The 13,487-nt window shown below is 38.6% G+C and overlaps 1 protein-coding gene across 1 annotated transcript; it reads right to left on the reverse strand.

The window, feature by feature from the left end:
• Positions 1–8,501: 8,501 nt before the first annotated feature.
• LOC139420522 (myelin-associated glycoprotein-like) lies at positions 8,502–9,698 on the reverse strand. Its single transcript, XM_071170727.1, has 3 exons — positions 9,356–9,698; positions 8,922–9,227; positions 8,502–8,785 (listed from the first exon to the last, which is right to left on the reverse strand). Exons 1-3 carry the CDS (start codon positions 9,696–9,698, stop codon positions 8,502–8,504), a joined length of 933 nt encoding a protein of 310 aa, XP_071026828.1.
• Positions 9,699–13,487: the final 3,789 nt, after the last annotated feature.

The raw sequence follows: 13,487 nt of genomic DNA on the forward strand, positions 1-13,487 counted from the left end.
AGGAATGATCGTGACAACCACCGCAGCTAAATCAGGTGTAATAACACTGACTATCAAGTAGCAGCTCACTTTGTTGAAGCTAACCATCCCATCTCCTCACTCAAAAACACACGCATATACACACACATTGAGCATGTTGGCCTACCAAGGAGAGGAGGTATTTAAAAACATTGACCCCTACTGTCTTAATATTGACTTTGATCTCAGGCTCTTCTTATGAACAATTAGTTTTATGAAGAAGTCTTATAAATGAATGTATTCTTTCTACAGTTTATCTTATGCTAATTTTAATGATAACAATAGGCTAATATATTCAATATGATGTAAACTATTGTCTTTTAACAGTTTCACTCAATTCACTCTAATAAACCTCATAGTTGTGACACAACCCTTATGATTGTCATTGGTTGCACTAATTACACTGTTTGTCTACATAACCTGGTTCAAGCATTCATGACTTTACTCTGAAGAAGGAACAGTGATCCCGAAACGTTGGTGTTTTACCCAATAAATTACTGGGAGTTTATATATATATATAGAGTGTGCAACTCTCTTTGTTTTTATAGCTTACAGTGTATTCACCGTTAGTCAGCACCTCTACACTAAGTCATTTTCTCTGGGTGTGCTCCAGATAATGCTTTTTATATCACCTGAACATAACAAATAAAATAAATAAACATGTGAAGATATTAAAGTATTTTATTTATAGAGTACTAACTTTACTGTCCCTTCTACAACAAAATACTGAAATACATGTAATATAGTCCATGAAACATTTGATTTAAATACTGTAGAATTCCATTAATTATTATGGAGGACTGCTTCTTCTGGGGAGTACCATATATAGAGACCGTTGGTTTCATAGTCTCTCATTGGCCGTTACATAGAATCAGCAATCCAGGGTTTATACCCATCACTGTTACAGTCTCTCCCAATAATAAGAGTTGTGGAAGGACCACCAGAGGGCAGGCTGGGCTCACGGATAGTAGCCCAACAAGGCATGTTGAGACAAGGTCACCAGAGGTAATTAAGCACAGCTTACGGTACTAATGACATATCTCTTTCCCCTATAAGAGAGAGGATGGAACCAGCAGGGAGAGGAGAGACAAACCCTCTGTGTAGAATGGCTACCAAGAGAAGGGAGCTAGCCAAAGAAGAGCCATTAAGACAGTGACAAATCTGTGATTGTTGTTAAAGTTTAAAGATAATCGTCTTGTGTTCCTGTTTCATCTAAAGAAGAAGATGTATGTTGTTCCTTGGGAGATTCTCATTGATTGTGTTGAAGTGTTGTCAGAAATCTCTCAATAGAGAACTGCGTTCAACCAAGAAAACCTACTCCTGACTTGTTTATTCCACCTTTCTGTTTTAGAGTGACACCAAATGACTTGGTCCGCTCACATAATACTAACTTATTTCTATGTACAGTTGATTTTTCAATTGGTCGGTATGTTGTCAAGGAGTGGTGATAGGGACAGTGGTGGAAGTTATACTGTTAACAGCACACTGATGTCGGTTTCACATGAACATACAGGGACAGTGGTGGAAGATATACTGTTAACTGCACACTGATGTCGGTTTCACATGAACATACAGGGACATGAATAAGTATTTCCCCCTTTATGGTTCTCTATTTGTACTTATTTTTTTTACTGTTATCAGATCTTCAACCAAAACCTAATATTAGATAAAGGGAACTTGAGTTTATAAACTTTTTTTATAGTTATTTATTTTCTTTCATTAACAAAGTTATGCAACACCCAATACCCCTGTGTGAAAAAGTAATTGCCCCCTTACTCTCAATAACTGGTTGTGCCACCATTCCAAAACACACAATCTACATGAAAATGATTAAAAACCACAAATTTAAAGTTTTGGAATGGCCTACTCAAAGTCCAGACCTAATCCCAAATGAGACATTGTGACAGTTCATGCTTGAAAACCCACAAATGTCACTGAGTTAAATCAGTTCTGCACGGGAGAGTGGGACAACATTCCTCCACAGCAACATGAGAGACTGATCAACAACTACAGGAAATGTATAGTTGGTTTTCATTTCAGCTGAAGGAGGCACAACCAGTTATTTAGTATAAGGGAGCAATTACTTTTCACACAGGGGCATTGGGTGTTGCATAACGTTGTTTAAGAAATGAATGAAATAAGTATGTAAATGTTGTGTTATTTGTTCACTCAGTTTCCATTTATCTAATATCAGCTTTTGATTGAATATCTGATAATGTTCAGTATCAAAAATATGCAATAACTTTTTCACAGCAGTTTAAATCCAGACTATTAAAATATACTAATCAGGAATTAACTGTACACTTTTCTACACAATTAAAAAGCTGGAATATAGCACATCCCATAAAATATAATGACTTGTGGTTATTCCTTTATGTCTGATTCATAACTAGTTGTTGTTGTGTGGAAGACTCACCTGACATAAAGAGGCCAATGAGAAAAAAACATGTTCTCAGAACAAGCCATGTGAGAACTCACACACTACTGATCACCTGAAACAGTACAAACATACACTTACTGGTGGAGTAACTTAACTCACACAACACATTAAACCATCCCCATATCAAATACACGATGTCCTTCAGTTGTAAAGCTAATACATGAACAAACAGCAGTACATTAGAACATATTGAATCTCATTACTCAGAATTAATCTCCTTTCATTTATTTTGAACATTAAAATGAACAGAAAATATATTGAAGAAGTCGATACTTGCCTTAGACGGTAACGTAAACTGTCTACAGCAGAAACGGTCACACACATAGTGAGGTCTGACTAACTAAAGTGCTGAAATTCATGTGGCATATCTCACATCTCATCAGTGAAATACTTCCTAATATGTGTATGAGAAATCATTTTAAAGGAATACTACTGTATTTAATGTTCCTTTCTCTGGGTAGGACAGGTCAGCAGCATTTTGAAACGGGCCCCTGAATCACTAAGTCTGCCCCCAATAAATTGCTAAAATAAACTTTTGGCAGCAAAACCATATCCCTCTCCCGTATCTCTCGTATCTCCTGTATCTCCCTCTCCCGTATCTCCCGTATCTCCTGTATCTCCTGTATCTCCCTCTCCTGTATCTCCCGTATCTCCCGTATCTCCCGTATCTCCCTCTCCCGTATCTCCCTCTCCCGTATCTCCCTCTCCCGTATCTCCCGTATCTCCCATATCTCCTGTATCTCCTGTATCTCCCTCACCCGTATCTCCCTCTCCCCGTATCTCCCGTATCTCCCGTATCTCCCGTATCTCCCTCTCCCGTATCTCCCGTATCTCCCTCTCCCATATCTCCTGTATCTCCTGTATCTCCCTATCCCGTATCTCCCTCTCCCGTATCTCCCGTATCTCCTGTATCTAACTTAACAAGTTTAGTGAAAATGCTCTCCTATCCAGGGTTGGACGATCGCATTTGGGACCCTGAGCTTACTTTTCTGCTATTAAACACATTTTGCCATGGTGCAGAGTGTCACGTTCTGACCATCGTTCGTGTGTGTTTTCCTTGTTTTAGTGTTGGTCAGGACGTGAGCTGGGTGGGCATTCTATGTTGATTGTCTAGTTTGTCTATTTCTATGTCTGGCCTGATATGGTTCTCTATCAGAGGCAGGTGTTAGTCATTGTCTCTGATTGGGAACCATATTTAGGTAGCCTGGGTTTCACTGTGTGTTTGTGGGTGATTGTTCCTGTCTCTGTGTTTTCACCAGATAGGGCTGTGTCGGTTTTCGTTACGTTCTTTGTTTTGTAGTGTTTGTGTCGATTCGTGTTTTACGTATGTTTATTAAACATGGATCGCAATCTACACGCCGCATTTTGGTCCGACTCTCCTTCACATACAGAAAACCGTGACACATTTGCAATTTGATAATGCTATTCTACACATTTTGCAATGAGGCTGAGACAAAATTAGCCATTTTAAAGCTAATTCCCTGATATTCAACACATTTTGCCATGAGGTCGATAGGAAAGGTTTAATTTTTAAAGCTAATTTCCTGTAATTCTACACGTGCTATCATATGCTATCTGGGGCTGTTCGGTAATCTGTCCCTGCTCCTAATATGCTACCAAAATAATTTCTTATTGAAGTGTTGTGAAAAGAGTGTGTCCCCATGTGCAACAGGAGAGAGCCAGCGACCTGCAGGGCAGACATAGGCCCTCTCTTCGACGGTCAAGTCTAGATGAGATGAAGCTTTTGTCAAGTTGAAGTTGAAGTTGTATTCTTTTAGCATTTTAGCTAATCCTAACCCTTTTCCGTACTTTCATCTAATCATCATAACCTGATACGTTAATTATCCTAACCTGCTGCATAAATTCTGCTAAACTTGCTAGAAAACTACATTTTCACAAAAGCTGTATCCCTTCGAGACAAATCCAGCTTCGACCTGCCCAAGGCCTTCTGGGAGAAGGAGACCCAGGAGCTGAGGGCGTACTTTACCCAGCAGGTGGAGGGAGAGCTGAAGGCTCTGGAGGACAAGGTCAGGAATTGAGAGGTGGAGGGACCAGCTGATTCAGAGAGAGAAGAGAGAAAGTATTGGCTATTGGACATTATACATTATACTACGCTGATGCTGCTATATGGTAGTACTGACAAAAAATTACTAACAAGCTCATTTCAATTTTGTGGAAACTGCTTTGCCTATATGTGGATAAAATGTATGAAAATACAATGAAACGATGTGCCTGCATGCAGATCAGGCTACCACTCACTATCAATGGATATATGAGTAGGTATTAGGTGATAAAACAGAACCAATCGTACAGCTCTTTCCATGACATAGACTGACCAGGTGAATCCAAGTTAAAGCTATGATCCCTTATTGAAGTCACTTGTTAAATCCACTTCAGTGTAGACGACGGGGAGGAGACAGGTTAAAGAATAATTTTTAAGCCTTGAGACAATTGAGAAATGTGTTGTGTATGTGTGCCCTTTAGAGGGTGTTTAGGCAAGACAAAAAATGGAAGTGCCTTTGAATGAGGTGTGGTAGTAGGTGGCAGACACACTGGTTTCAGGAACTGCAACACTGCTGTTTTTTTTTCTCACTCTAAACAGTTTCCGGTGTGTATCAAGAATGGTCCACCACCCAATAAACATCCATCCAACTTGACACAACTGTAGGAAGCATTGCTGTCATAATGGATCAGCATCCCTGTGGAACGCTTCGTCACCTTGTAGAGTCCATTCCCTGATGAACTGAGGCTGTTCTGAATATCAAAAGGGGTTTCAACTCAAAATTAGGAAGGTGTTCCTAATGTTTGGTATACTCCGTGTCTTCAGAAAGGACCCCTTGACTTATTCCACATTCTGTTGTTTTACAGCTTGAATTAAAAATGTATTAAATAGAATGCCCATAACATGGTGCAGCCATCACCTTGAAAATATGAAGAGTGGTACTCAGTGATGTGTTGTGTTGGATTTGCCCCAAACTTACACGTTTTATTCAGGACATAGAATTAATTTTTTTGCTCATTTTTAAGCAGTTTTACTTTAGTGCCTTATTGCAAACAGAATGCATGTTTTAGAATATTTAAATCTGTACATGTTTCCTCCTTCTCACTTTGCCATTTAGGTTAGTATTATGGAGTAAGTACAATGTTGCTGATCCATCCTCAGTCATCTAAAGTCACCATTTTTTTATTCGGTACGTTTCCATCATTTCAGTCTCTCATTTAGGTTTGTATTACGGAGAAAGTAACATGTTGTTGATCCATCCTCAGTTTTCTCCAATCACAGCCGTTAAACTATGTAACTGTTTTAAAGTCACCATTGACATTTTAGTGAAACCAGTGGAGGCTGCTGAGGGGAAGACAACTCATAATAATGTCTGGAACGGAGCAAATGGAATGGAATCAAACACATGGAAAACTTGTTGGATGTATTTGGTACCATTCCACCTGTTCTGCTCCAGTCATTACCATGAGTACGTTCTCCCCAATTAAGGTGCCACCAACCTCCTGTGGGTGAAATCCCTGTGCAGTGTTTTTCCTCTCCGGCGACTGAGTTAAGAAGGACGCCTGTATCTTTGTAGTGATTGGGTGTATTGATAAACCATCCAAGGTGTAATTAATTAACTCACTACGCTCAAATGGATTTTCCCATCTACCAACAGGTGCTCTTCTTTGTGAGGCAATGGAAAAGCTGGTTATATCTGTTTGAAAGTTGCTGCTTGACTGAGGGATCTTACAGATAATTGTATGTGTGGGGTACAGAGATGAGGTAGTCATTTAAAAATCATGTTAAACACTAGCATTGCACACAGAGTGAATCCATGCAACTCATATGACTAGTTAAGGAAATCTTTACTCCTGAACTCATTTAGGCTTGACATGGAAAAGGTGTTGAATACATATTGACTTTCAGCTTTTCATTTTTATGTCTAAAAACATAATTCCACATTGTGTGTAGAACAGTGACACAAAATCTCAATTGAATCCATTTTAATGAGATATGTTAAATGTTGGACCAATAACACCAAAAGATTTCATGGGAATTGAATGTAAAGGTTTATTGCAGGGCAATTAATAAACAACCTGATTCAGTCTCGATTGTTTCTTCAATTCACACTCAACATAAAAGCTGACGCGATAACTTCTAAATAGATATAAACTGAAATTAGAGGATATTGTTATTCTGGGAACTGCACAAAAGATGAAGATAAACAGTGACTAGTAGATGTTAACACCATTCTGCCATCATTTAGACTTACTGCACCAACTTCCTGTCTTGTATCAGACCACTGTCTCTCCAACTAACTGTGTCTTCTCTCCTCAGTCATCATTGACTTTATATGGTCTTAAACTGCCTTCAGTGAGCTAGTTGAACTCAGCAGTTCCTCTATACTGGAACCCATTAAACAGATGCTCTGTGAACTCAACACTCAAAATAAATGGTCTAAAATAAAGAGTAGCCTGCATCATCATATCAACACTATAGTAACAGTTAAACACTTTTCATCCCAGCAAATTCTACAAACAGGCAGATAACTAAAGAGCACACAATTATAAATGTAACAAAAGTATCAATTTAAAACTAATACACAATGACAATATTGTACATAAAAACACTTAATACCCATTGGAAAAATAATTAACATGCACTTATTTTATTTAATTGTGCTTAAAGACCATCTAGGTTGTTAAGTGGTGGTTACTGGTTCCCTCTACCGACCGTGGCCTGGTTAGAGCACACTGTCCCAACCGGGGAGTTCTGTGGAAAGAACACAGAGAAAGGATCAGTTGTCAGGACCGACACTTCAGAAGAATAATGACTTCATAGTTACAGTTGGTTACACAACACAGTATTCATTCAATTCTTCCTGAAACACACATTCTAGATGGGTTTTAAAGGTTTATTCTACCATTCCCACCAGTCCCTGTGAACGGTCTGTCATGTCAAACCCACTGGGGAGTCTAGATGTTCTCCTCCTCCTGGAAGACAAGAATAAAGGTATATTGACATCATTTAGGTTTTCATATACAAAAGCACAATCAGCATGATAAATATGTTCAAATTGAGGCTGGGAATATCTTTTTACCATGCAGAGAATACGATCAGGCTGAAAAGGAAAATCAACCCCAAGGTTTTTCCTACAATCTCAAAAACCTTTGGGTTAACAGGCTCTTCATGCCCTGTAAATAAAACACACATTATAGCCATCTGTTCCAAAAAGAGGAAACATTTTGCACATTGTCTAATATTACAAATTATACATATACTGTAGATGTACAGATGTAAGATCTTAATTTAGCCAGTATTGTTGCAGTGAAATAATCCTGCAGCAAAAGGACTTGAACATTTCCTCTGTAATGTTGATCCATTGGTGGTGAGGCTATTAGCTGGACAAAATAAGGCTGCATGAAAAGTGCAATACTATTAATATAACCATGTTTCAGTGCAGGATTTTGTGAATATATGCAAATCACAAAGCTTATCTCTGTTTCCCACAATGCAATATACTTCTAAGCAACAATACAGTGATCAAATTAAGATCCTAAAACCGTATCATACCTAGATACATACAGCAGGTGTCACGTTCTGACCATAGTTCTTGTGTGTTTTCCTTGTTTTAGTGTTGGTCAGGACGTGAGCTGGGTGGGCATTCTATGTTGTGTCTAGTTTGTCTATTTCTACGTTTGGCCTGATATGGTTCTCAATCAGAGGCAGGTGTTAGTCATTGTCTCTGATTGGGAACCATATTTAGGTAGCCTGTTTTGTGTTGGGATTTGTGGATGATTGTCTCCTGTCTCTGTGTTCTCTGCAACAGATAGGACTGTTTTTGGGTTTTGCAACGTTTATTGTTTTGTAGTGTGTTCATGTTGAGTTTCTGTCATTAAATAACCATGGACACTAATCACACTGCACTTTGGTCCTCTCCTTTCCAGGAAGAAAGACGTTACAGCAGGTGTGTAGAAGTACCTCTTCTACATCCACGCATTTGAAGGGGTGTCCACATACTTTTGAATATATATTGTATATCTAACCTACAATTGTGCCCTACGTGCCCATTTTACCTTTTATAGCCAGCTGCACTTCATTCGACTTCCCACAGCCGTGACTATTTCTTCCTTCACAGTAGTACAGTTCTCCATTACCAGATGTCACATTGAGGGTGTAACTCTGTCCAGATGCAACCTGTGTTGTTTTACCCTCACTGATCTGGAACCAGGTGAAGGTTGTCACAGGAGGGTTGGCTGTACTGCTGCAGGTCAGATTAACACAGCTGCCCACTAATACTGGATCATATGGACTGATGGAGGCTGAGGTGTCCTTAGGAGAGACTGAGGGAGAGGGGTTCATTTACAATGTATCTGGATATGGTATATTGAATAGTCTCATCAAAACCACTCTATTACAATCATCAGTGAAAACATGATAGAATGATCTATTCTTCAGGAACCGGTGACTAAATCTTACATGAAACGTTAAGCATCATGTTATGTTCAGCTGTCTTGTTGTTTGTCCCTACCGGGTAGACTGCAGTACAAGTGATGTTCTTCTCATGATGAAGGTATGACGGAGTGAAGGTCACCGTGGAGAGAACTGATTTGGTTTGGTCTGGATTCTCCTGCAGTTGGTTCTCAGTTGTGAACTGTGTTGGGAGAGTCCATGTCAGCTCAGGGGGGTGTTTGGGACAGGGAGCGACAGCAGAGCAGTTCAAGCTGACAGGGGTCCCTTCCTTCACCTCACCTGAGACAGTAATGATGGGACTGGAAGGCAAATCTGTAATACATTGTAGATAAATATATTTTACTCTCATAGTTAAACTGTCCACTTGTTCTACTCTTACCTTTGATGCAAGGAATCTAAACTGGAAAAAATAGTTGGTAAACAGTTAAATTGTCTCTTACCACTGACAACTATTTTAACAGACTTTTCAGTGTCTGTTCCACGGAATGGTTGACTCTCAATCCTGAAGAAGTATATATCAGAGTAACTGGTGGTTACATTGAAGAAGACTGTGGTGCAGTTCTTCTGGAACATGTTTCCAGTTATCTTCCCTTGATATCTGTTGACCGTCTCACTACTGTTAAATATCACTCTGTCCGGACGCACTTCAAAGTTTGGGTTTCCTTTAATCCACACTCCAGAGGGTAGTATTGCGCTGTTAAATGTTTTCTGTGGGTCATGAATATCAAATGAACATGGGATTTGCACACAGGAGCCCGTCAGTACATCCAGTCCATCTGGCATTGTGACGATCAAATCTCGTCGACCAAAACAGGCCAAAACACCTGCAACATGAAGGACAACATCAGGGAGGTTCTGATGTATTTTCAGTTCAGTCCAATGATATGTATTAACCCTAGATGACTGACAGGGGTCTCTGTTTGGAAGATATAGAAATGCATTTATTAATGTCCACATTTGTTTTATACAAGTATATTCTATTACAGACACCTTAATGCAAACTTTTAAATTATATTATGTGACCTGCAACACTTCCTTCAGCAGAGTGACCCTAGCCTTGCTCCATCCAATGATTGTGTCTTGCATCTCACTGAACTGGTATTACCCAATAACTAATTAATCTATGAGTCAGAGTTTATCCTTCAAATCCGGGATATAACCATGGCCTCCCCCTTTTCCCCCAACTATGTGAACCTGTATGTGGAACAATTTGAGGAACCACTCATCAAAACAGAGACACACCCCTTCTTTCTAAAATCCTCTCATGGAAGGAACACATAGATGATGTCTTTGTGCTCTGGGAAGGAAGTCAGCAGGAACTATATGAATTCCAAACTCCAAACTGCTAAACGAAAGCTCTGAATATCTCAAATTCACCATGCAGACTGTTGAGAGAAATATAAACTACCTGGACTTATGGATCATCAAAGAGAATGATGCATTACATACAGACTTGTACACAAAGCCAACAGACCTCAACCTGCTACGTGGGGATATTATGCATCCCCTTCCCCTCAGGAATGGTCTACCATACAGCCAGTTATGCAGGGTTAAACACATCTGTGTCCAACAGTCAGATTTTGACAACAATGCAAAGAAAATGAAAACTAATTTAAATTCAGAGGCTACATGTAAAAAAGTATTGATGATGCAGTGATGAAAATATCTCAAAAACCACGAGAAGAATTGCTAAAAACTAAACCAAAGAAGAAAAACAACGTCTGTTGCACTAAGGACACCAAGTGTTCAGAGAAAATGAAAGCAATCCTGAAAAAGCACTGGCATATTCTGCAATCAGACAAAAATTGCAAACCTCTTCAAGGACCAACCCACTGGTGATCTATAAGAATGGTCACAATATTGTGGATAGTTTAGTGAGATCTGACCTGCCCCCTGAACCCACTCAGACACTCTTGACACACAATCCAAATGGGAATTACAAATGTGGCTCATGCTCACAGTGCAATAGCACTACAAAAACATCCTTCTTCAGACACCCACATACAGGTGGAAACATCCCTGTTAAGGGTATCATCTCTTGCAAGGAAAAGGGAGTAATCTGTCTCATCACATGTTCATGTGGAAAAGCCTACGTAGGACAACCGAAAAGACAATTAAAACAATGCAGAGCTGAACATCGCAGCTCAATCAGGTGTAATAACACTGACTATCCAGTAGCAGCTCACTTTGTTGTAGCTAACCATCCCATCTCCTCCCTCAAATACACAGGTATTGAGCATGTTGCTCTACCAAGTGGAGGAGATTTTTAAATACATTGACCCCTAGTGTCTTAAAATTGAACTTTGTCTCAGTCCCTTCTTATGAACAATATATTTTTTTTAAAGAAGTCTTATAAATCAATGTATTCTTTCTACAGTTTATCAGCATACAGCCCCCTTTTGATGATGCTTATTATGCATTATGGATGAACCAAAAGATTACATGTAACAACATTTTATGAAATTGGAAACAATTAAATACATTTGAAATTAAATTAAACAATAATGTGTGTTGATGCTAATCTTATGCTAATTTTAATGATAACAATAGGCTAATATTTTCAATATGATGTTAACTATTGTCTTTTAACAGTTTCACTCAATTCATTCTAATTAACCTCATAATTATGACACACCCCTCACTATTGTGGTGCGGCAGCAGAGCCAAGTGGTTAGAGCGATGGACTGGTAACCATAAAGGTTGGAAGATCTCATCCCTGAGCTGACATCTGTCGTTCTTCCCCTGAACAAGGCAGTTAACCCACTGTTCCTAGGCTGTCATTGAAATTAAGAATTTTTTCTTAACTGACTTGCCTAGTAAAATTAAAAATTGTCATTAATTGCACTGTATGTCTACATAACCTGGTTCAAGCATTCATGACTTTACCCTGGAAGGAACAGTGATGCCGAAACGTTGGTGTTTTACCCAATAAATGACTGGGAGTTTATATATATATATATATAGAGTGTGCAACTCTCTTTGTTTTTATAGCTTACATTGTATTCACCGTTAGTCAGCACCTCTACACTAAGTCATTTTCTCTGGGTGTGCTCCAGATAATGCTTTTTATATCACCTGAACATAACAAATAAAATAAATAAACATGTAAAGATATTAAAGTATTTTATTTATAGAGTACTAACTTTACTGTCCCTTCTACAACAAAATACTGAAATACATGTAATATAGTCCTTGAAACATTTTATTTAAATACTGTAGAATTCCATTAACTATTATGGAGGACTGCTTCTTCTGGGGAGTACCATATATATAGAGACCGATGGATTTAAAGTCTCTCATTGGCCGTTACATAGAATCAGTAATCCAGGGTTTATACCCATCACTGTTACAGTCTCTCTCAATAATAATAATATTAACTTATTTCAATGTACAGGTGATTTTTCAATTGGTTAGTATGTCGTCAAGGAGTTTGGTCACATGTGTTTGTCGGCAGAGGACCACTAGTTTGAGCCCGGTATGAGGACAGGGACAGTGGTGGAAGCTATACTGTCAGCCGCACACTGACGTCGGTTTCACATGCACATACATTGAAATTCAACAGTATTTACCTCCTTTCTGGTTCTCTATATTTGATTTGTTCTATACTGACTGTCATCAGATCTTCAACCAAAACCTACTATTAGATAAAGGGAACATGAGTTTAGAAATAACAAAGTAAATGTGTAGTTGATTGACATATAATTCTCAAAGTTATGCAACAACCAATTCCCCTGTGTGAAAAATAATTGCCCCCTTACTCTCAGTAACTGGTTGTGCCTCCATTTCAAAACACACAGTCCAGACCTAATCATAAAAGAGACATTGTGGAAAAGCATAAATATCGCTGAGTTAAAGCAGTTCTACATGGGAGAGTGGGACAAAATTCCTCCACAGCAACATGAGAGACTGATCAACAACTACAGGAAGCACTTGGTTGGAGTCATTTCAGCTGAAGGAGACACAACCAGATATTGAGTGTAAGGGGGCAATAACTTTTTCAAACAGGGACATTGGGTGTTGCATAACTTTGTTTAAGAAATAAATGAAATAAGTATGTAAATGTTGTGTTATTTGTTCATTCAGGTTCCATTGATCTAATTAATTAATTAAGTATCTGATAACATTCAGTATCAAAAATAAATATGCTAAATAATCTTTCACGGGACTGTTTGAATCCAGACTATTAAATTGCACTAATCAGGAATTAACTGTATACTTTTCTACACAATTAAAAAGCTGGAATATAGCGCATAGCATCACATATCATGACTTGTGGTTATTCCTTTATCTCTGATTCATAACTAGTTGTTGTTGTGTGGAAGACTCACCTGACATAAAGAGGCCAATGAGAAAAACCATGTTCTCAGGACAAGCCATGTGAGAACTCACACACTACTGATCACCTGAAACAGTACAAACATACACTTATTGGTGGAGTAACTTAACTCACACAACACATTAAACCATCCCCATATCAAATACACGATGTCCTTCAGTTGTAAAGCTAATACATGAACAAACAGCAGTACATTAGAACATATTGAATCTCATTACTCAGAATTAATCTCCTTT

Source organism: Oncorhynchus clarkii, chromosome 11, assembly GCF_045791955.1.
Source record: "Oncorhynchus clarkii lewisi isolate Uvic-CL-2024 chromosome 11, UVic_Ocla_1.0, whole genome shotgun sequence".
Taxonomy (NCBI): Eukaryota; Metazoa; Chordata; class Actinopteri; order Salmoniformes; family Salmonidae; genus Oncorhynchus; species Oncorhynchus clarkii.

What these genes read in the sequence shown, in the direction of transcription:
- LOC139420522 (XM_071170727.1), bottom strand. Translation starts at nt 9,698, where the DNA reads ATGCCAGATGGACTGGATGTACTGACGGGCTCCTGTGTGCAAATCCCA. An exon ending in TGTTAAAATAGTTGTCAGTG is followed by an intron (nt 9,228 to 9,355) that starts GTAAGAGACAAT and finishes AATGTATTACAG; the next exon opens with ATTTGCCTTCCAGTCCCATC. An exon ending in CATGATGCTTAACGTTTCAT is followed by an intron (nt 8,786 to 8,921) that starts GTAAGATTTAGT and finishes CCTCTCCCTCAG; the next exon opens with TCTCTCCTAAGGACACCTCA.